This window comes from Panthera pardus, unplaced genomic scaffold (assembly GCF_024362965.1).
Source record: "Panthera pardus isolate Hobbes unplaced genomic scaffold, ASM2436296v1 HiC_scaffold_11, whole genome shotgun sequence".
Lineage (NCBI taxonomy): Eukaryota > Metazoa > Chordata > Mammalia > Carnivora > Felidae > Panthera > Panthera pardus.
In genome coordinates this window covers 869,184-892,615 of record NW_026526666.1, presented here as the reverse complement: position 1 = coordinate 892,615, position 23,432 = coordinate 869,184, and the positions used below count along the sequence as shown (strand labels likewise).

Genomic DNA, 23,432 nt, shown 5'->3' with positions numbered 1-23,432 from the left:
TCTCTCTCCATGACACCCCCAACTCGGTGCTAATGGCGGCATTTACCACTCATCACTCAGGCTGTGTCTTTGCCTCACATTGTCACCCACGCACTGTTGATATGTGTAGCTCTTGTTCCACCTGACCGTAAACCCTGTGCAGACCAGCGACCACATTTTCTAAGTTGTTTGCTACTTCCTCGGTGCTTTTAAATCACATAGTGGAAAGGAAATTTCACTACAGGAAATCACCTGTAAAGTGGGAACAGTAACAGTACCTACCTCATAAGTTGAAAAATTTGTAAGAAGGCCAAGAAACCTGGCTCTGAGTGCTGACTCACCCAGATTGAGGGTAGGACAGAACAGAGTCTTCCCCACAGAGACCCAAGCTGAATCCTGCTCCTTGTATAGAAACTGGCTTGAGGCTAAATACTGTTAATGCTCTTCAGAGCCTTGATGGATGTGCCTAGAAGAGGTTGAAATGAATAGGTTGAACCTTTGCAGGAGGAAGCCTCAGTGCAGGGCTGATCATTGATTAGCTGCTCAGGAAACATGACAGATAAGATTTTTAGATTCAACAGTACAAGTTCTGTGGTCCAGAGAGCTAGCTGAAATGATTTTTCCTCCTTTGGTCAATCTTATTTAAAGGAAGGATGCATAACAATATTAAAGAAAGTGTTAATGACGTCACCATTTAAACATTTTTATTTGTTTATTTATTAGAGAGAGAGAGAGAGAGAGAGAGAGAGAATGAATCCCAAGCAGGCTCCAAGCTCAACACAGAGCCCAGTGCAGGGCTTGATCCCATGACCCTGGGATCATGACCTGAGCTGAAATCAAGAGTTGGATAGCCACCCAGGTGCCCCAGTGACATCACCATTTTTACTTTTACATAACTCCTTCCAGACTTTGCCCACTTTCATGCATAAAAAATATATAGGGTAGTTATAGTCAGAGTGAACATATCGTTTTTCAGCCAAGTGGGAATCTTGATAGGAAACAAGAATTAGTGTTCCATGAAGGCATCTTCCTCACCCAGATCTTGTGGCTCTATCTTGATTTTCTCCCTCTCTTCATTTTGACCTGACTTGCCAGAGGTCTGTTTTTTTTTTCCTTTCTTCTTTGTTTTCATTGTTTCTTAGAAAGATAAATATAAGTCCCTACCCTTATTTATCTTTTGTAAGCTGGAATGTGATTGGAATGTGAGTGCTGGAGGAAAGTGGGAAGAACATTCACAAGAACATATTTATTGTCAATCACCCCCTATTAGACAAGGGGATTATTTCTGTCTCCCAAAGGAATAGAGATAATCCAAACCTTAGATTTGTAGAGTTTTTAATCCAGTGACCTCACTCACCACATTTCACATATCATTTACTATTTCCCAGTTGTCATTCATTTATCACCTACCTTTTCTATCTCATCCACATGTAATTTCTCACATGAATATACTCCATTCTAACCTCCCAGGAACTGTGTCATGGGCATTCCTTTATGCCATCATTACTATGTCCAGGGAGGTGGCAGGGAAGAGTGGCTAAAACTGTTGATGGTCTAGGTTCAGATTCTGCCTCCACCACTTATTAGCTCCATACCTTGGTCAAATCACCTGCAAGGTAGGAACGGTAACAGCACTGGTTATTGGGAGGAACGAAGGAGTTAGTACTTGTATGGCACTAGAACATAGTAAGAGCTTAATAAATGTTAACTGTTATCTGATTTTTTTTCTAATCTTCAAAGACCAGATAGCATCCTACCTCTTACCTGTAATCTTCTCTGCCTAGTCTTGCCCCGCGCATAATGATCACTTACTCTTTTGATAGTATAACTTATTTGATACTTAATTTACGCAGACAGCATTCTGAGACAGTTGCACAATAGAAAGAAAAACAACTGAGCACATTTTGACATTATCACTTTCTATGGTGCTTTGGGGTAGTTACTAGTGTCTTGGTTTTGCCCTTTGTAAAAAAATGTATGTTATAAAACTTAACAAGTTTATTGTGAGAGCTAAGTAAGATAACGCTTAAGAAGTATCTCATACAGGGGCTCCTGGGTGGTTCAGTTGGTTAAGCAGAGCCAGACCTGGGGCTCGAAGTCATGAACCTTGACATCATGACCTGAGCCAAAAACAAGAGTTGGATTTGGCTCAGGTCTTAATTTCAGGGTCGTGAGTTTGAACCCTGCACTGGGTTCTTTGCTGGGCATGAAGCCTACTTTAAAAAAAAAGGGGGGGGGGTGGAATTAAAATAATCTCATAAACTTCTTCCTGGAGACAAGTTTCCCCAACAGTAACTCCTACTTTAGAAACTAAAATACAGCTGGGCATATTTCCTTTAGTCTTTGGCCTGTGGGTAGACACACATATTTTAAAAAGAAAGGAATCACATTATACACCAATTTTGCAACCTGCTTTACTTTACATAGACATTTCCCCATCTATTTAATATTTTTCAAAGTCATGGTTTTCATGAGTTATATAGCATCCCAGATACATTTATACTTAACTTATTGGACCTTGAAGTTGTATTTATATTTTAGCTATTCTAAGGATTGCTGCATCAAATATCTTTGTGTATGAATCTTTGTAACGATCTTTTGCTACTTTGTTAAGATAAATTCTCCTGGGAAGAGAGACATTGGGTCAAAGAAAACACATTAAAGGATGCTGGTACACATTGCCAAATTTTGCCTCCCACAAAGACTGTGTAAATTACATTCCTGTCAACAGTGACCATGGGTGCCTGTCACATCTCACTGTTGCTGATGATCTGTTGTGTTGTTACTTAATTTTTTGTCTGCTTTGTCATCTTTCAACAGATTGTAATCTTGAACAGGCACTGTGGGCGTCTGTGTATCCAACACAAAACTTTGCTCAGTGTCATTCACATAGATAGCCTTCGTAAATATCTGCCAAAAGAATGAATTTCTCTTTACAAGTATCCCTCTGGGGTTAAGAGCTGGGGAATATACTTGAACAGTCACTTTCAAGTTGGTCACGTTGAGAGAGAGGTTTATATACTTGCCCTTGGTCTCCCATGGAGATGGCTTGGCTGGAAAAGTATTAAATCACAGGTAATTGGCTCATGTTCAGGGGGCTTGGAGAGGGGCATGGGGTACAAGAAAGTGAGCTATGTTTCAGGGTCAGCTCTGCAGCATGCTGGAAACTGACTTTCCACACTGTCACCCATTCTTTCTTCATGACTAGGTGTGGAGAGGGGCAGGATCTGTTTTTACAACTCAGCTGTGTAGCAGAATGAGTGGAATTTTCCAGAGGTTCCTCTTGATGGCTGTTGGCATAATCGCAGCTTTGCCCTCTGGGAGTCATTAGGCTGCGGCTCTTGAAGCCTAGACGGCTGTTTTAGTAGGTCAGATTGTGGGATCTGTGTGTTTATGTTGGCATGGAGAGTCCTGTAGGGTTTTGAACCATAAATGTTGTTTTTATTTTCCTTATACTAGCTCAAAACTATATGTTTTGAGCCATGGGGCTAACATAACGAAGTGTGTTACTCTCCCCTTCCCCTACCAGCTCCAACATGTACACACATATGCTGAACACAGTGGCCCAGATGATTCCCTGGCACTTGGTACTTTTTGAAATGCCAGAGAGTCTGGGGTCATCTCCTAGGAATAACACATTGCTTGAGAGTTTCTTTGGAATCTCCATACCCACTATGAACATGAGTGGATACTTCCTCTGCCCTATCCCCCAGAATCCTCTCTCCTGGGCTAAAGAGGTTTAGAGTGTGAAAGCTTGCTGTGGATCTGGGGACATCTGAGCCCACAGTAGTATCTCCGTGTTACAGTTTCACTTGCCCATTTGTGAATTGAACACCAATTTCTCTTATTATTTATTTCACACATGTGCACTAGCAGGGGAGGAGCAGAGAGAAAGAGAGAGAATCCTAAGCAGGCTCCGCACGGTCGGTGCAGAGCCCGACCTGGGGTTCCATCTCACAAGGTGAGATCATGAGATCATTTGGGTTGAGATTATGACCTGAACCAAAATCAAGATTTGAACACTTAACTGACTGAGCCACCCAGGCGCCCTGAACTCCAATTTTATCATGCCCCAGTAAACACATTTGCCCCAGGAGGCCGGTGGTGAACACTAACGGGTAAATACGGGCTGATACACGTTCCTGTAGACAAAGAGATGGTTTGCTTGACTGTGATGGGTCAGTTTCTTCTCCGTTCCCTGTACCTGTCAGAGTTTATCTTTTAGAGCCTCCTTTCTGGAGAACCATGGTTTCTTTAACCTACAGGTTGGAAGACTTCCCTTAGAATTAAGAATCACCAGTGTGGCAGATGTAGATCGTCCAACTGCTAACGTTCAAGGCTCCCTTGAAGCTAGGGCTCTGATAGGGTTGTGGTTCTGCTAACCAGATGCTCTTCTTTGAGCCTTGGATGTGGAGCCTAGTGCTGTGTGGAAGGAGGCAGGGGAATGGGTGTCTGGGTTGTGTGGTTCTGGACCTGCCAGTTGTAGCCAGGGCTTCCCAGTTCAGCAGCCCCCTTGGGGGCCGAGTTCTGTGACAGGATGACTTCCTGGGGTCAGTTTCTTCAATTGCCAACTCCCCTCCTCCATTTAATATCTTGTAATAAATCTCTTTGTAAACCAGATGGAATCCCATAGCTGCAAAGCTGCAAGTTGTCTTACCTTGTTCATGTGATGCCTGAGACAAAATAAAATGGTTGGAGTTTTATCTTTGACCTTGATTTTATTACAGATTTCTTTTTCCCAAAGCTAGTTTTGGACTACCCTGTTCCCTTTTGCATGCTTTTCCTTCTACTGAACTTTTCCCGAGAATTATGCTGATATGTCCAATCATAAAAACAAAGGTTTCCATCTTCACTGACCTATTTAATTGGAACAATTTCATGTGCCAATTCCTACATCATCTCTCCATAAAACAGAATATTGTGTTATTATTAAGCATACAGCATGTACTGCACATATGCTGGAGCTTGAAATAGGGACAGACAGGGCTGGGGGAAATATTTTGCTGGCTTTTAAGACATCAGTACTGGCACTTCATTTTCTTTTTTTCTTTTTTTTAACATTTATTTATTTTTGAGACGGAGAGAGAGAGCATGAACAGGGGAGGGTCAGAGAAAGAGGGAGACACAGAATCTGAAACAGGCTCCAGGCTCTGAGCTGTCAGCACAGAGCCTGACGCGGGGCTCGAACCCACAGATCGCGAGATCATGACCTGAGCCAAAGTCGGATGCTTAACCGACTGAGCCACCCAGGCGCCCCTGGCACTTCATTTTCAATAGGAAAGGACCGCCCCACTGTGTAAGTTTTGCTGGCCTGTTTCCTGCCATCTCAATATAATCATGACCTCTCGTGCCAACTCAGTGTATGTTAATGAGCTGTTACTGAAGCATCACACTCTGTGTCTTGATCTTGTCTTATGGACTTATTTCTACCTGAGAATTTGCTGAAACTTTGTCTGAAAACTGGACTCTGACATCTCAGGTGTTCCAGGTACTTGTTGGGAAGGCTCTGACTTAACTAGACAAGACTGGGCTCCATAATTATGAAATCAGGGTATTTTCTGGAAGTGCTGGTAGGTCATAACTACAAGGGCAGATGGATCAGAGAAGTCAGACCCCAGGCCTCAGTGGAGAAGGCTTTCCTACCCTGCTGGCTCTATGGTGTGCCCTCTGCCCACGGGCATGCAGACTTCTTGTGAATAAAGTGGGGACCCAGCATTTCTGAAGGAGAAACAAACATTTGTCCCAACTGAGGAACTAAAAAAAGAATTTGTTTATTGAGGGCAAGAGGATGCAGGCAATATAAAAATCAAAAGCTTATCTGGCTTTCACTGACTTTACTTTCTCTGCTTCTCAAATGGGGGTTGCATTTTATGTATACATTTTCTGAGGGTCCCAATCTGCTCATGGAATCCTTTATACTGGGTGGAGGGGGGCAGCTGCGGGGCAGACTCCTTGAGAGGCCCTCAGGAGAACTCTCTGGGTGGGAGTGTGGCTCAGTGCTGCCTACCTACTTCTTTCCTTTCTGCTTCATGTGAACTACAAAATAGTCATTGCATGCGATGGTGAGCCCAGCAATCAGCGAAAAGAAGCTCTGGAAACCCACTCTGCCGTCCCGGCACTGGTCTAGGTCCTTCATTATCTTGTCCACAGCCAGGGGGTCTTTTTGATTCTGCAAAGAAGAACAAAGGCAAGAACTATCAGTCAGTGGCTGCAGTGGCCAGCTTCTCTGGTTTGTCCCACTGACAACCAGTAATAGAGTCTTCCCATTACCTGAACTCTTGTTTTAGGTTGTAAGTGGTCTTTGGACGTCCCCTACATGTGTTTTTCTGCCTTGAGAGAGCATTTCAGTAAATGGATATTTTAAACTCAGAAAGAGGTTTTCCGTGGCATTCTTTCGTAGAACTACAGGGATCTTAGGAACTGCCTATTTCTAGAAAGAGGAGATTCACGTCAGACAAGCTAAACCCAAGCCTTTTAATTCTCAGTCCACCGTGCTTGCCACCGTGACCCTGGTATGACCTTGTGAACTGCTCTGCTCCTAGTTCAGCTGTTTCCACAATTTTCAGTATCACAGGAGTCTGCCTAAGAACCACCCTAAACTTCCCATTTTGTAGTGTGAGCCTACATTCTCTTAACACGTGTTTATTCCCAATGGCGTGGTCAAATCCTTGAAAAAGGAAACTCCTTAAGGAAAAAAATCTCTAAACATTAAAAAAGAAAAAATTAAAAAAAATTTTTTTTTTAATTACCAAAAGTGGGGTGGGGGGCACTTGGGTGGCTCAGTCAGTTGAGTGTCCAACTTCAGCTTGGGTCATGATTTCGCAGTTTGTAAGTTCGAGCCCCACGTCAGACTCTGTGCTGACAGCTCAGAGCCTGGAGCCTACTTTGGATTCTGTGTTTCCCTCTTTCTCTGTCCCTCACTCACTCATGTTCTGTCGCTTTCTCAAAAATAAAAAATTAAAAAAACAACATTTAAAAAATTAAAAAAACAAAAAGATCTCAGAAGATAGTTTAGGGAGTAAGTTTCAGATCACTCCTTGTCCTACCTAGTGAGGTGGGAAAGTGTGGCTGCTGCCACAGGGTCCAGACCATCAACCGGGGGGGGGGGGGAAATATGGCCTCCTAGAGGTGTGCAAGTGTTCAGGGAAAGTCTGTGTAATCCCATCGATCGCGTACATGAGTGAGGAATCGCACACTCAGTGTCTCAGGTATGCCGGATGTGTACATCCTGCACTCAGAAATCCCCTACAGTAAAGCAGGCATGTTTCCTACTCGTGGATGGTAGACTCCATCCTAAGCCATCAACTACAACCCCCTCTGTGTGGCTGTCTTCACTTTGGGTGGGTTTCAGCTAATTCTGGCTTCACCCCCAGCTTCCTGGTTGTGGTCTGAAGGAGTGAAATTTGGATGACACAAGGGGTCAACTTTAGAAACAAAATACTCTTGTCAGTTCAGCGAGTGTGGGTGTGCCCAGAATTATGACCCGTGCCTGGAATAAATTACACTACCATGTTCAGTACTCAGTACTATACACACCCTTTATGTTTCTTCTGCTACAAAGCCTTTAGGGAGCAAGGGTCTGTGTCTCATGTGATATTCATCTTGGCTTCTAACATATGCAACAGCACAATTAACAAGGGTTTAGGGGGTGTCTAGGTGCTCAGTCGGTTGAGCATCTGACTTTGGCTCAAGTCATGATCTCACGGTTCAGAGTTCAAGCCCTGTGTCAGGTTCTGTGCTGACAGCTCAGAGCCTGGAGCCTGCTTCATATCCTGTGCCTCCCTCTCTCTCTGCCCCTCCCTGACTCATGCTCTGTCTCTCTCTCAAAAATAAATAAACATTTAAAAAAAACCAGAAAAACCAAAGAAAGCACAAGGGTTTAATACGTGGGGAATGCCTTTGTGTGGTGGGCAGGCTTAAAATGAACACATGTCCTTGCATTTTATGCTTGCCTGGAAGGATCACAGAAAGTGGAAGCATGGAGGTAATCATGCTCAGCCCTCTCATTTTTCAGGGGCAGGAACTGAGGCCCAGAAAGCCAAAGTTGCCTGCCCAGTATGAGGGCAGAGACAGACTTCTGGTCTGGGGCTATACCAGAGGGTGTGCAAAAGCAGAGCAACAGCATATTCTAGCTCTTTCTGGGATGGCATTGTGGTAACTGCAGCTATGAGACTGTCATTAGGCTTTATACCTGTTTACTTAACTGGTATTGACGACGTGTAAATCAGAATGTACTGTAAAACCCTGTTTACTGAGCCAGGAGTCGGGGCTTGACTAACGTGCTATCCACCAGGCACATGACAGGAGACAGGACCCAGCCTTTTACCATCATCTCCCTTCACCCTTTAGAGGCTGAAGTCATTTTCTGCACCAAGCACAGTAGTGCAAGGAAAGAGGGACTTGCATTTCATGCTCATATTTTGTCAAATAATGTTTCACCTTCCGTTAAATGCAACAACCATGTCTTGAGGGCCTATGATGTAAAAGGACAACTGTGCCTTGCAGCCTAATGTCTTGAGTGAGGTGTCAGAGCTGATGGCAGAGTCTTCTTCCAGTCTTGATGGAGCCGTCGGTCTTTCAAACTCAAGTTGCGCTCCTGTGTTCTCATAGCTTTTTTTTTTTTTTTTTAAATCTCATAGCATTTTCAATGTGAAAAGCAGTTATTTCTGGAGTGACGCTTGGCTTTCAGTCAGCAGATGCTTAACACTGTTCCTTTATAGAGTAGGAATAATATTTTTAAAAAGTCCTTATCTGAAGGGATTTAAGAGATGCAAAGTTGCTCAGAGTGGATATGACCAGAATGTGGCAATGCCAGTGCCAGGTTTATGACCTGAGGTGGCCATTTCCTAGCTGATGACTCTCTGGTAAGAGGCTTTTCTTCGGTGACTCTGTCTCAGTGGACGCAGGTGACTCCACCTTGTCTTGTGGCGATTCATGTGCAACTTTATTTCAGCTCCATATTGTAAGCCCCTTGAGGGCAAGGACTGCGTCTTCTCTACCTTCCGTTTCCCCTACAGTACCTTACAAACAGGAGGCACTCAATAATGTTTAATAAATAAATGAACAAGGACACCTTTCTACTAGTGGCTTCCACAGGGAAGGGATGGGAAGAGGAAGGAAAAGCAACCAGGGGCTAGAAGCACTGGTTTTCGTGTCTGGTTCTTTCTGAGCCTTTCAGCACTTACTTCCAAAAATCCAGGGAACTCCTTTTCCATGAGTACTCTCAGGTCCTCCTTTGTTAGGTAGCCTTTGTCCCCAGCAAACTTGTGGAACGTGAACATCATCGTTTCCATGGCGTGTTCCATTTGAGATGGCATTTTGATGAGGTCTGTTGAAACCTTTTAAAAGATGTAAAGAAAGAGTTTACATTAACTTTTAAGCCACACGTACTATCAGTCTTCTGTAGGTAACTAGAAGGAAGATAAGTAGTAGATCATCCATCAGACCCTTTTCGGCTCTAAAGTTCAATGACTCTGAGGCCCAGTTCACCCCAGGTGGGCCCCCCTGCTGATGGAAGCAGGTACCTCAGGTATTGGTGCTCTGAATGAGGAATTTGTCTAGTTGCCCACTAATTCTGCATAAATCACCTAATGAGGAATAAAAACTCTAATCATTTGGATCATTTGGAAAAGCAAGGTCCGCGTCCCTCTGTTTAACAGACAAAGCATCTGCAGAAAGAGCAGGCGTTTCATCTTTTCTCCTGGCACTGGCAGATGGGACTCTTAGACATGGCTGATACCAACCACCCACACAGTCAAGCCTGGTTAATACTGAAAACTTCAACCCTCCACGGTTAAGTAGGTAACCTGGTTCGGTGTAAGTCTAGGTTTAGCAACCCGTTTACAAATGAATTTTGTCTGCTGGGCGTGTATTTTTTACCAAAGGTGTGAACTTGTTATTGATTGCAGTACAGATATTTGCATCTCCGGCAGTAAAATGCTGTTACTCAAAGCTACCCAAAGCTCATTATCTAGTTTCTTGAAAAGGAACAGGTAACAGGAGTCAGGACTCCTTTGGGGACCTGGTTTTTGGCAGGAAGGACAGAGAGCAAGAGCTTTCCATCAGAAAGTGTTTGAAAGGAGGGAAGGGAAGCATATCAGATCACTATAGTCATGTATAATGATCTGGGGGCATACACCCGGTACTTAATAGGAACTCGGTGAGTTTTGGCTTAATTGGAAGGAATGCTATGGCCAGAACAGAGCACTGTTGGCTAACACCACCTAAGATCACTAGTGGATAGATAACAGTTTAACTTGAATAGAGACTGTAGTATACCACTTACAATAGAACAAAACAACAAAAACACCTCACAAGAATAGGTTTTGAGCACAGGCTGAAGGAGAGGCTCGTACCTTTCCCTGCTGATTTCAGTCTGGTTCCTGCTGCTGACAGATCTGTGTTCAACACAGATTCCTAAATGCTGCCTTTTACAGAGAAGGTGGAGTTAGTTGGTGACCCCAGGGATTGAGTAATTATACTTAGGGAATTGTAAATTCTACCCCCTTAATCCCCAGAAAAATGCAGGAACCAGCATGCCAAAGAATGTGCTACTCTAGAGATTGCTATATGCCAGGATCTGGGATGATTCATCTGAAAGTCAGTTCTCTTGGAGAGATCAGCAAATTAATGCTTCAGCGTTTGCTGTGAGATGAATTCCAGGGGAGACACACCCTTTTCCCCTCTCTTCCTACACAGCCCTTGTGGTTTCAGAGGGCAGTCCACAGTGCTGAGATGGAATTGCCCTTGCCTGGATTGTTCTGGAAGTCCAGCAGTGTAAGAGATCTGAACCAAATGAGCCACCTACGGAAGAAAGACGTGGGAACCCACCCTAGTTCTGAAGTAACTCAGGAAAGAAGTCGGAGACCAGAGGTGTAAAAATACCTGTGTCTAAGCTCAGAGCGGGAGGGTATTTCACAACCAGTTCCCAAAGATGCCAGAAACTGCACTGGCTGCCAGACACCCTGTTCACCTTCTTCACAGAACAGAGCAGAAGGAAAGTGCACTGCAAAGCCAGAGGACAAAGAAAGGGGACGCAGTAGTAGAGTAAGGACCACTATAATAGGGGAACAGGCCGATTTAGGAACTTGTAAGAAACACAAGTTGTAAGCAGGAAGAAATCTTGGCCACCCTAGAGTATCTTCTTCAAGAAAATGAGGCCGGTCTTCCCTGAGTGAATGCTCAGGTCTCCGGTCCTTCCAGTCCCCCGCCCTGGGTCCTTCCAGTCCTACCCCTCCTTGCCCACTTGCTGTTTTATTCAGCACGTGGGCCGTGAGTATGTGAGTATGACAGGCACCCAGCTGACTCCCTATTTGTCAGGTAGACCTTTTGAAATGAGAATGCAGAACAGTGACTAGCCAGGAATCTAAGTTCATGAAGGTGAAATAACTGACTTTGGACACCAGAGGAGATGCCCATGGTCTCATCGGGGACCAGTGCCCATAGAGCACTGAAAAGGGCAACGAGCAACTTATTGTTCTGAAGGAGGAGCCAGTGCACTGGTTTTAAAGTAAGACGAAGGAAAAGCGGGGACAGTGAGGATTAGAAGTGTTCTCTTGGCCAGTGGAGGAGTCACAGAGCTCTCCCACGGAGTTGGCAGCCCTCTGGTCTTGGTGGGGCAGACTGTAGGGCTGACCATTGGCTGCTAAAGTTGCAAGCCCAGGGACCTGAATCTGGCACTTGGATCTTCCCAGCTGCCTGACATGCTCCACTCCTGGGCAAGAGCTTGATAAGCTCTCATGGGGGCCTGGGCCTGCAGCTGAGAGGATGGCAAGAGGATGGCAGTGTCCTCTCTGTGCCTGAGACAAGCTACTCCTGTATTTGAAACACCCTTTAATCGGTTTCCTGTTGGCCTCTCAGATTTAAGATCCTCTAGGTCAAGAACTGTGAATTTTTCTGTCTATGAACCACAAAATAAGCATCTGCTAAATGAATAAGTCAGACAAACCCCTTGGCAGGGCCCGAAGTACCTGTGTGACCACTCAGGTCTGGACTGAAAACTGTGTAGCTCAGAGCCCAGCAGAAGGACGTGAGGCTGGGAAGAGCTGGGGAAGGGGCCCAGGGGCCCTGTGAATGCATCAGTAGATTCAGAGGGAAGCGCATTCCAGGAGTGCAGGGAAAAACTGTCCTGCTAAACAGGTCTGGCCAGACCCTGAACAGGACTTCTTTCTTTTCTGACTCCTGCTGTTTTCTTGTGTTTTGTTTCTCACTGTGAGCCCCACAGGCTATAACTACCTCATCATTTTCTCATTTTTTATTGAACCATTTTATTCTGATGTCTGTGTAACCTCCCTACTTGTTTGCCTTGGTAAGATGGGGGCTCAGAACTCTGTAGTCTTTCTCTGTGTAGTTTTCTCTCTTTTTTTTTTTTTTTTAATTTTTTTTAATGTTTATTTTTGAGAGAGACAGAGGGCAAGTAGGGGAGGGGCAGAGAGAGATGGAGATGCAGAATCCAAAGTTAGCTCCAGTCTCTGAGCTGTCAGCACACAGCCAGACGTGGGGGTGGAGCTCACTAACTGTGAGATATGATCTCACCTGAGGTGAGGTCGGAGGCTTAACCAACTGAGTTACCCAGGCGCCCCAAGTGTACTTTTCTTTATAGAAAAGAATTCTGGACTCCACAGATTTAGTCACAGTGATGGGAATTAAACTTTCCATTTCTTGTCCTCTTAAAATGAGCACCTACTGTGCATGTCTGGTGTTAGGCTGGTGCGTTCCCACACACTCTCTCTCTCTCTCTCTCTCTCTCTCTCCATGGTGCTTGCCTTTGGGGGAGTTCACCAGCTAATGGCATACTATTTAAAAAGTCTAGTTAATTGTGTTTCTGTTTCTTCTCCTACTAGATTGTGAGCTCCTTGATCAGGGTCCTAGTAGGTAGCAACCTGCCATCACAGCCTGCTCAATGAATTGGTAAGAATGAAATTGACAGCAATGTACATTTTGATTCTCCTGGGAGTAGCAGGGAGCCTCCTTAGAAACGTGTCTGCTCCTGAGCAATCCCAAATGTTTGCTCTGGATCCATGCCCAGATCCAGACCGTAATTTCAAAAAGGATACTTCTAAAGAGCAAGAGGCCTGATTTACTTTGCTCTTCTGTGTCTTGTCCATACCCTAGTTTTCTTGCAGCCCACCCAGAAAATAATTGGCAGGGTGTCAGTAAAAACAAACATCTGTTATTTAAAATGTGTTTAGGGTTTCCTTTCTTTTGCTGTGGAGATTTTGAAAAGAAAAGAAATTTTTTTAATTGAACACAGAAAGTGTTCCTAAATTTGATCCCTAAAGAGAATTCATAAAAAATGAGTTGAGGCAATGGATCTGGATCCAGGCTGTCTCTCCCACCTTTCCCCAAGCATAAAGCTTGCTCACTAAAAAAAAGGAGGTAGCAGAGGGAAAATTCCAGATGTAATGCAATAGGAAGAAAGAACCTCAAAGCCTTCTCTACCCCAGTGGAGTACAACCATGTTTCTTTGAAGAATTGTCAGACAATCAGCATGAATTGGCAAACAATAGCCATTGTGACAACTGCTATCAAATCCATTGGTGGGTTGGGTGGTAGTTATTTAGTGAAAGGGTAGGAAGTGTTGAAAATTGTTTAAAAAAATAAGTGAGTTCATTCTTTTTACTTTTGATACGAGATTCCTAAATCGTTAAGTCCCCAGGAAAATGAGAAGCTTAAGAAAGATGCTAAAACTTCATTTCAGCTTTCCCTGCACTCAGAGTGCTAATTTATACATCATAACCTGAAAGGATTCCATTGTTTCCCTCAACTTTGAAAGACTGTACTGTGTCCAAGGGCATACCAAGTGGGTAGTGCTCTTAAAAAGCCACATTTTTGGAACTGTCATTGGAAAGCAGGAAGGCACCCAGTTTCAGCTCCACCCAGCCCAAGGCCTGACCTCACTGGGGTGGCTGCTTAAGAGACTAAGGTTAGAGGCCAAGCACGGGAGGAAGAGGGCCCATCTGACATTGTTTGCAAGAGAAACCAGGGAAAAACATCACCTAGAAATCAGTGTACTTTATTTATGTCCAGTGCACCTTTAAGAAAATTTGAAGACCTGAAATAAACTCTAAATAATAGGTCAGATGAAGAAAGTAGCTTCTGGCTGTCAAGGAAGGCATATACCATTTAGGAGAGACAATTAAATAGAAATGGGATAGGAATCTGTAGGGGCAGAATGCATGAAGACATTTCAAATGAGTTATATGAACTCATTTCTGCCCCAGCCTCTGGTATTATCTTTTGCAATCTGCCGAAACATGTTGGAGGCAAAGATCTCTGTCCGTCGGCGTGTTTCCATGAGCCTGGCCTCACCTGAAGTTCAGGATGTAAAGATCCGCTACTGCAGGTTGAATCTCAAGCTGCAGGGGGAAAAAATCTGCAGCAATTACCGCAAACCTCTTGACGGGAAGAGCTACCTCACTAGTGAAGCTTAGGCCACCTGCCAGCAGGCACTCGGGCCAATCATCCGACAGTGCTGTGTCTTACCATGGCTCTGCCAGTCTAATTGCTGCCCTCACCCACGGATCAGTCAAGAAACCTCTCCTTCAGATTGCCAGCCAGTCCTGGTGTGACTCACTTCCTCTTGGAAAATGCCCTCTGAGATGGCACAGTTCCCCTTTTCCTTTAGGGAGTGTTCTGTCCGGCCATCTGCAGAGAGTATCTGGAACCATCTCCGACCACACCCACATGGTCTCACAGCTGAGTCACCCGCCTGCACTAAGGGGATCTGGGAGCCCTTTGTGCTAACCACGCCCTGTGCAATGCTCTCAGCTCCCCTGGGGAGGGAAGGGGGTGTAGGCTTAATGTGTTCCAGAGTCTGGGCTAAGGGCTCTGCCCAGCTTGTAGCCGCTCTACTTTCCTCCCCAGCCCCACCCAACACGCCAGAGTCCCTGTTTCAGTTAGCTGGAATCTAGATGGACAGTTAGCAGCGTCCAGGGCTGGAGGAAGCTGCATTCCTTTGGCCAAGCTCAAAGTGGTGACCAGGTACCAAGGGCAGGTCTATCTGTCTCTTTGCACTGGGCCAGATTAATCTGGGTTGGGAGGTCCTTCATCAAACCTACTCTTCCCCCTCTTTATAGTTCCACTTGTGTAATTAAGATCACAAGAAGGGAATCCTTTGAGTAGAAAAATCCCTTCATATATTCCCCTCCCCCCCAAATCTCGCTAGCCAGGCTTATAAAGAAAACAAATAGACCTCCCCCTCTCCTGTCTGGCATACAAACAACAGGAAGCCCAACCTGAAACATCAGGGCGAGGGACTGAGCAGTGCCCTTTAGGAAGGGATCTGCCGGCTGCCGGGCAGTCCAGCTCGGAGGAGGCCGCACACATCTGGACAGAGGTCAGCCTGCAGCCAGAGCGAGCGCATATGCCGGCCAGGACGGGACGAATAGCTCGGGTGACGAGTGGAAAAGCAGGAAAGTGGGAGTGAGGAGAGATCGACGGAAAGGGAGGAGAGCGCAGAGGCCCCAGGCGTGGACACGGAGGTCCCGGTACGGAGGACGAGCGCCCCTCCTCCACTCCGCGAGGATCGCGGCAGGGGCGCTGCCGGTCTCGCCGGGGTGTGGCCCAGGGCGCGGAGCGGCGGGCGCCCAGCGGACCCCGGCGCTGGGGCAGCCGATGGGGGGGCTTCCCCGCGCGCGGGGTCGCGGCCGGGGAGGCGGGGCGGGGGCAGCTCGGGAGCAGCGGGCTGAACTCACCTTGGCTGGAGGCGCGGCGGGGACGCTCGCTCGGCTGGGACGCGCGGGCTAGTGAGCAGAGCGTGGCGGGCTGGGAGCCTTAGTATGGGGAGTGGGGGTGGGGAGGGGAGGCAGGAGGAGCCTGGGCCGGTGTCCCGGTCCCTGCTCACCCCACCCCTTCCCCGCCCTCCTCTTCCTGTCCCCCCGCGCCCCGAGCGGGCACACACCCTCCGAGGCGATGCCGTGGGCCTCACGCCCAGCCTCCGCCCGCTGTCACCTCGGCGGAGAGCGTTCTTGTGCACGTCCGTCCCCGCTCCAGGGCTCTCGGATGGTTCAGGACACCCCCGCCCTGGGCCGTGCCCTTCCTCTCGGGTCTGGTTTTAGAGAGGGAAGGCGCAGTCCTCAATCCAGACGTTCTGCGGGTGGGGCGCGCTGCCCCACAACCGGTGTAACCTACAGGTCCAGGAATTAATTTCTAGACAACACTGCTGGGAGGGGCACGTGGAGTCCTAACCGCCACAGGATGGTCGTAGTTCTCGTGTTAGGCCCAGGATTTCAGTCCCGAGGGTCTTCGTGGCCTGCGCCCCGCTCCACCTACTCCTGGTGCCCGTCTCTCTGGGTGGGGTATGAAGAGTGCCGCTCGGCTTGTTGTCCCCTGTCCCCGTGGATACAAACCCTTTGTTCAACAAGGGATTTACCCCTCCTTGGGGATGGCTTTACGTGGTGGAAAACTCAGCTTGACATTGTTAAGACCAAAGTTTCTAAGTCTCCTTTTTGTCCTGTAATTGGCTTGTTTGGTTCTCAAAGCCCTTTAGGAGAAATTTCTGGAAGAAATTTAGAGAAAACCCAAGTGTCTCCTACTGGATGGATAGTGTTCCCCCGCCCCCATTTATTTTAATTGTGGTTAGGGTTAAATGCAAACTACTAGCAGCTATAAAAGTCCCAAGTCCTGGGTTTTCCTTTGTTCCCAGGGGAGGTCCTGGGAGGAGTGAGTGATCCCAAAGGAATGAGCAGACTCAGGGAATCCTTTAAGTGCCACCATGTGACTGATCTTGGCTCTTGCTAGGAAACCCCAATTTGAATTTCAGCTCTCGCTCACGCTAGGTTCATGCAACCCTGGTGCTGACTGTTTAGGGAGGCTGTTCTTCAAAATCTTGCTGTATGCTTCCCAAGTTTTTCCCAGGCCCCAGGGCACAGTCAAGAGTGAGAAAATCCTGGATCTGTTAGTCCCAGGGAAGATGCAACTGAATTTAGTATGAGAACAACCTGTTTCTACACTCCCACTTACTTGAGTTCTTCATTTGATCCACAAACCTTTACAAATGCTTAGTTTCTGTGCTAGGTAGGCCCTGAGGACTCAGACATTAAAGACTCAGTTTCTTCCCTTAAAGAACTTCAAGTCTTGTCAGGAGATAGATAAGCAGTCAAAATCCAGTGTTCCCAGTGAATGGTAGAGGACACTAGGGGATACTTTGAGAATGTTAACCCTTGGAGTAGTCACAGAACAATTCCTGGAGGAGGCAACATTTGACAGCCATTTAAAAAATAACAATGATGGGGGCGCCTGGGTGGCTCAGTCAGTTGAGCATCCGACTTCAGCTCAGGTCATGATCTCGCGGTCTGTGAGTTCAAGCCCCGAGTCAGGCTCTGTGCTGACAGCTCAGAGCCTGGAGCCTGCTTCACAGAAGTGTCTCCCTCTCTCTCTGCCCCTCCCCCACGTATGCTCTGTCTCTATCAAAAAATGAATAAACGTTAAAAAAAAATTTTAAAAATAACAATGACTTGGGGCAGCTGGGTGGCTCAGTCGGTTAAGCGTCCAACTCTTGATTTTGGCTCAGGGCATGTGAAATTGAGTGCGGAGCCTGCTTGAGATTCTCGCCATCTCTCTCTGCCACTCTCCTTGCTTGCACAGGTGTGTGCGCACTCTTTCTCTCAAAAGAAATAAACCTAAAAAAAAAAAAAAGACACTTATTGTGACTTTGAAATCTAATTGCAAAAAGGTTACATTCTTATAAAAGGTTTAGAAAATATAGCAATGTATGAAAAAGAAAATACAATTATTTGTAAACCTATTAACCAAAGATAAGTACTTTTTATGTCTTTTTTTCTAGTCTTTTTATACATCTATTATATATAAGTTGGGGATTTGCGGTGAGTGGGGTGGATTTGGATTTTAAAACTTGAACCCAGGGTTATTCTTGAAGTTGATCCCTAAAGTGATTTCAGAAAGAATGAGTTGGATCCAGGCTGTCTCTCTCACCTTTCCCCAAACATAAAACTTGCTCACTAGAAAAGTGGGCAGCAAAGAAAAAGTTCCAGATGCAATGCAGTAGGAAGAATGAACTCAGAAGCCTTCTCTATCCTAATGGAGTACATCCACTTTTCCTTGAAGAATTGTCACACATGAGCCTGAACTGGCAAACAGCCATGTGACAACTGCTATTTAGTCCTTTGGTGGGCTGGATAGTATTTATTTAGTGAAGGGGTAAGAAGTGCTGAAGACTGTAAAAAAAAAAAAAAAAAAAAAAAAAAAAGTAAATATATATACTTTTGCTTTTGATGTGAGATTTCTAAATTGTGATCACTATGATTATAGAATTACATTTTCTATTTTTGTCTCATAATACTTTACTCTTTTGTCATTAAATATTTATCAAGAACATGCTTATTTATTCACTCATTCTTTTTTCCCCATTCAACAAGTAACTATTCAACTACACGGTAGCTTCTTTATTCTCTTCTTCTTCCAGCTGGTGCCAGACTCTGAGGGCTCCCAGGTCCTAGTAGCTGCAGCTCCAAAGACAGAAGAACCTGGGTTTCTGAAACACTGCTAAGTGCTGAGGATACAGTGGTGAAAATGGTCAGTAGGATGGCTGCTATCTCTGCCTTTGTGCAGTTTTTTGTGACTTTGTACTGGTAAAATCCTAAATATCTACCATGGCTATAAATCTCCTTCTAGAAGAAGTGGTCCCTGGCAGTTCTTTCTTGAGAACGTACTTGTGCCTTGTAAACCACATGCATACAGTGGAGTCAACTCTGTGTCACTAGTGACAACCAATCAGATCAGGCAGCAGTGCCTGAGCTGGAGCTGCCCAGCAAGGATGGTGGGGCCGTAGGGGGAAGGGGAGTTGTGGGAAGAGAACAGATAGAATGGGCATGTGAAAATTAATAAAAAGATATCGTGTTGAAAACGGAGTAGGGAGGCCAGCAGGAGGAGTGTTCATGCCCTAGCATTCATCGATTGCAGATGGAACAGGGAGAGGGACCCGCAGGTGGATACCACTTCACCATCCAGGCAGGAGAGAGGAAGGTTTTCTTCCTCCCCCAGCAACAGCCCAGCCAGTGAGAGACTGTCACAACTCAGCTAACGAAAAGCCACTACGCTTCAAACTCCAGTTTACTCCAAGGGACTTGATGTTTATAACAGCCCTTCTGAACTTCTAATTTCCTTTATAAAAGAGTGGTCCTCTCCTTTGTTCTCCTGACTTGCCTACTGTTTGCTTGTCCTGGTTTGTAATTCTCTGCTGTTCCCAAATAAACCCATTTTTGCTGGTAATAAAATTGGCCCTTTTATTTTTAGGTTAACAGCCATCCAAGGAATGGGAACCTGAGGCAGTGTGGTCCCTGGAGCAAAGTGAAGGCCATGTTTAAGCCACCAGGCCTCTGGTATGTTCTAGTGCACTAAATGCTAGGGACAGGGGGCATTGTTCCACTGCTCAGGCAGTAGTCCGTCTTCTCCGTGTGGAAGCAAAACCTGGTACCCAGTGGTACTTAACTTCTGGGGTTTGTAGCTGTAGCGTGGAGGGCAGCCTGTCTGCCAGAAAGATGCTTTCTTCCCATCCGAGTGTAGAGGTTCAGCTGGGCTGTGGCCGATCAGCTGAGAATTACGTTCCTGGCAGCCCTTACACGTAGGTGGGACTCTGACTAGTCACCAACTGAATGGGACTGGCAGCGATGTGTGTCACTTGCAGACCAAATTGGTTAAGAGGCGACTTTACCACACTTTTTCATTCCATCTGCTAGACTCTGAGGCTTTAGGGTTGGAAGAATCACAGCTGGAAGGGGTCCGAGTTCCTGAATCACTGAGTGGAGGAAAACTACCTGCTAGCCGGGCACACCTTCACTGGAATACTTATGTGGGTGAGGAAAAAAAACTCTGAAATTTGGGGGTTATTTGTTACAGCATAATCCTAACAAATAGAATGGCGTTCTTTCGAGTGCTGGTAATTTGGCAGCAGACTCAGAAAGATGCGGTTGTGGATGTGAACCTCAGCCACCCATGCTGCCTGCTGAAGCCGGCGCTGCTGTGCAGGGCCCTGGCCAAGCCCAGCCCGCCCCGCACCATGTGCGTGTCCCCAGACCACTGACTCTGTGCTCAGTCTCTGCAGGAGTTCTCAGACGAGGTCATCGGTGGGCACACGGTTCACCTGGGCAAGTACCAGGGCTTCCTGTGCATCGTCACCAGTGTGGCCTCGCGGTGAGGCAAAACAGACGTCAACTATACTCAGCTTGTCGACCTGCATGCCCGATATGCTTGCTGCATGCGGTTTACGGATCCTGGCCTTCCCTTGCAACCAGTTTGGAGGCAGCAGCCAGGGAGCAATGTGGAGATCAGGCAGCTCTCTGCTGGCCATAATGTCACACTCGATTAGTTCTGCAAGATCTGTGTGAATGGGACAATGCTCACCTGCTGTGGAAGTGGATGAAAGTCCAGCCCGAGGGGAGGGGCATCCTGGGAAATGCCATCAAACCGAACTTCACCAGGTTCCTCGCTGGCAAAAGGGCTGTGTGCTGGAGCGGCACGGTCCCTTGGAAGAGCCCCTGGAAGCAGAGAAAGGCTTGCCCTGCTACCTCTAGCACCGCAAGTTCGCGCCCCTCACAAGGAGTTGCAGCGGTCCTCCATGGCACTTCAGGTGGAGACCACAGATTTACAGTTGCCTGGTCAAGACTAGTGCTGGCGATCCAGAAAACAAAACAAAACAGCAAACCCCCAAGTGTGGCTCAACTAGTAACCCTAAGTTTAAGGGAAATATAGTTTATTAAACCTTTGCCATATTTTTTGAACATTGAGGTTGTTAGCAGTTTTTGTTACTGCCATACTTAATAATGATATACAGTAGGACTACTTTTGAATAAACATCTCTGCCCACATATTTATTTTCTTAGGATGGATTCCTATCAGGAATCTTAAAGGACAACTAGGGATTAGATTGAGTGGGGGCAGAAAGGAAGGAAAAGCATGTGCCAGAGCGTGGAATTGTGAGGTAGCACCTCCATCCCAGGAATTGCCCTGGTCCTGAGAGGAGGTACCTTTCCTGGGGTGCCTGAGATACTCTACCGAGGAGTCTGGAGTGTGTTTCTGAAGGTAACACAGAGCCACTGAAGAATTTTAAAGGAGAGTGAGTGGCTGTCCCACTTACTAGCTGCCAGGCTCTGGGCAGGTCATGACCGTGAAGGCACCCAGCCTTGCCCAGCAGGCAGCAGGTTCTACTCGGGAGAACCAGCTTCTGTGTGGTCCCTCCCTCTGTGGAGCAGAAGCTCTGGGGAGGCCAAGCGGGGCCCTTCCATGGCTCAAGGTCTGTGTGATTTGTGGTTAAATGCCTTTGAGCATGTTCCTTCTGGAGTGCTGGAGGGTTTCGTAGAGGCTATGCTCACTGTGCCCATTTATCTCTTGGGGCAGCAAAAGCTGAAGGACTATAGCTTGCCTTCCTTCCTTTTACTTCTTTTGTTTTAAGTTTATTTATTTATTTTGAGAGAGACAGAGACAGTGTGTGGGGGGGAGGGGCAGAGAGAGGATTGACAGAGAAGCCCAAGCAGGCTCCACGCTGCCCGTGCAGAGCCCAACACGGGGCTTGAACTCACGAACTCGTGAGATCATGAGCTGAGCGAAACCAAGAGCTGGATGCTTAACCAACTGAGCCATCCAGTGTCCCCCCCTCCCCCCAACATTCCTTCCTTTTAAATGCAGAACTCTTAGCTTTGGTTTGGAAACCATAGGTGAGCTGCAAATTCTAATGATTATAATCTAGCAAATATTTACTGAGTACCTTCTAATATCTGGCATGTTCTGGGTAATGGGGATATATCAGTGACCAAGACAGACAGATTTCCCAGGCCTTACATTCTAGGGGGAAGACAAATAAAATAGAAGGGGAAAACTAAACTAATAAAAATTTTTGTAGATTGTACAATTTTTGTAGATTGTAATGAGTGCCATGATGGGAAGAACAAGGGTCTGAATGAGAGAATTGAAGGGGACACATTTTAGGTAAAAAGTCAGAGAAGAGTACACTGAAGAAGGGACATTAAAAAAATTTTTTAATCTTTATTTATTTTTGAGAGAGAGAGAGCACAGAGTGCAAGCAGGGGAGGGGCAGAGAGAGAGGAAGACACAGAATCTGGAGCAGGCTCCAGGCTCTGAGCTGTCAGCACAGAGCCCGACACGGGGCTCGAACCCATAACCACAAGATCATGTCCTGAGCCAAAGTCGGATGCTTAACCCACTGAGCCACCAGGCGCTGAAGAGAGGACATTTAAACCTAGACTTAGAGGAAGAGAAGGAACTAAGGTTGTAAATACAGCAGGGACTAGGGGGAAGCTTTCCTGGTGGAGGGAAAAGCAGGTGCAGAGGCTAGGAAGCAGGGAGGGGCTTGGGCTTGGGGGGGGTGGGTTGGGGGTGGGGGGTGGGATTGAAAAGCCATCAGTGTGCCTGCAGCAAGGTGCCTGCAGCCGAGCGGAGAGTGACAGGAGATGAGGTAGGAGATGCAGTCCGCTGTGTCTCAACATAGTGGTTAAGAGCACAAGGTTGGGGTGAATCCAATTTCCTTGCCTCTCATTAACCATGTGATGTGGCACATGTCACCCAGCTGTTTCAAATTTTAGTTTTCTCATTTGGAAAAGGGACTTGAACTTGATCGTCGTACCTGCCTCCTAGGGATGTTTGGAATATAAATGAGAAAAAGCATGTAAGTGCTTAGCAGGGTGTCTGGCACATAGTAAGTGCCACACTCTGTTAACTATAATTATTATTAAGTGGAGGGTGGGGTGGAGCCAGATGGACCCGTGTTGAATCCTGGCTCTGCTACAGCATTGCTTTGTGCCATGGGCAGGTAAGTCTCCATGCCTTCTGTCTCCTCATCTATAAAATTCCTCCAATCCCTATCCTGCGGGGTGATTATTATGGGAATTATATGAGATGATTTATGTGCAGTCATCCTGAAGGGAGGAACCAAGCCCTTAAGGTCATAATTATTTAAAAATATTTTCCTGCATAGTCCCAAGGGGCGCCTGGGTGGCTCAGTCGGTTGAGCTTCTGACTTCAGCTCAGGTCATGATCTCACAGTTAGTGAGTTCGAGCCCCACGTCAGGCTCTGTGCTGACAGCTTGGAGCCTGGAGCCTGCTTCGGATTCTGTGTCTCCCTCTCTTTCTGCTCCTCCTCACTCATGCTATGTCTCTCTCTCTCTTTTTCTCTCTCAAAAATAAATAAACATTAAAAAAACATATTTGTCTGAATATTCCAGCCTCTTTGTAAATACCCCAAAAGAGACAATCAAAACCTGAATGAGCATCTGTTATAAGTTTGTGACTGCTTGTATTATGGATTGAGGTAGCTGCCAGAGAAAAACCTGGGCATTTTAGCCTTCCTTTCCCTTTTTCTCATCATGAGGATCCCTGATTTCCCTGGTCTCTTGCAAGAAGGAAGAAAGAAAGACCTCATACTTTGAGTTAAGTAATAGAACACCAGCTTGTCTGAACCCCAAGAATGCTTGGTGTTGGGG

The 23,432-nt window shown here is 46.3% G+C and overlaps 1 protein-coding gene and 1 pseudogene across 1 annotated transcript; one reads left to right on the top strand and one right to left on the bottom strand.

The window, feature by feature from the left end:
* The window catches only part of LOC109257031 (phospholipid hydroperoxide glutathione peroxidase-like), a 68,403-nt pseudogene extending 47,684 nt beyond the window's left edge, over window positions 1–20,719 (top strand).
* S100A10 (S100 calcium binding protein A10) lies at window positions 5,727–15,806 on the bottom strand. Its single transcript, XM_053889498.1, has 3 exons — window positions 15,675–15,806; window positions 9,165–9,317; window positions 5,727–6,148 (listed from the first exon to the last, which is right to left on the bottom strand). Exons 2-3 carry the CDS (start codon window positions 9,294–9,296, stop codon window positions 5,987–5,989), a joined length of 294 nt encoding a protein of 97 aa, XP_053745473.1. The 5' UTR covers window positions 9,297–9,317; window positions 15,675–15,806; the 3' UTR covers window positions 5,727–5,986.
* Window positions 20,720–23,432: the final 2,713 nt, after the last annotated feature.

What these genes read in the sequence shown, in the direction of transcription:
- S100A10 (XM_053889498.1), bottom strand. Translation starts at nt 9,296, where the DNA reads ATGCCATCTCAAATGGAACACGCCATGGAAACGATGATGTTCACGTTC. An exon ending in AGTTCCCTGGATTTTTGGAA is followed by an intron (nt 6,149 to 9,164) that starts GTAAGTGCTGAA and finishes TCTTCTTTGCAG; the next exon opens with AATCAAAAAGACCCCCTGGC.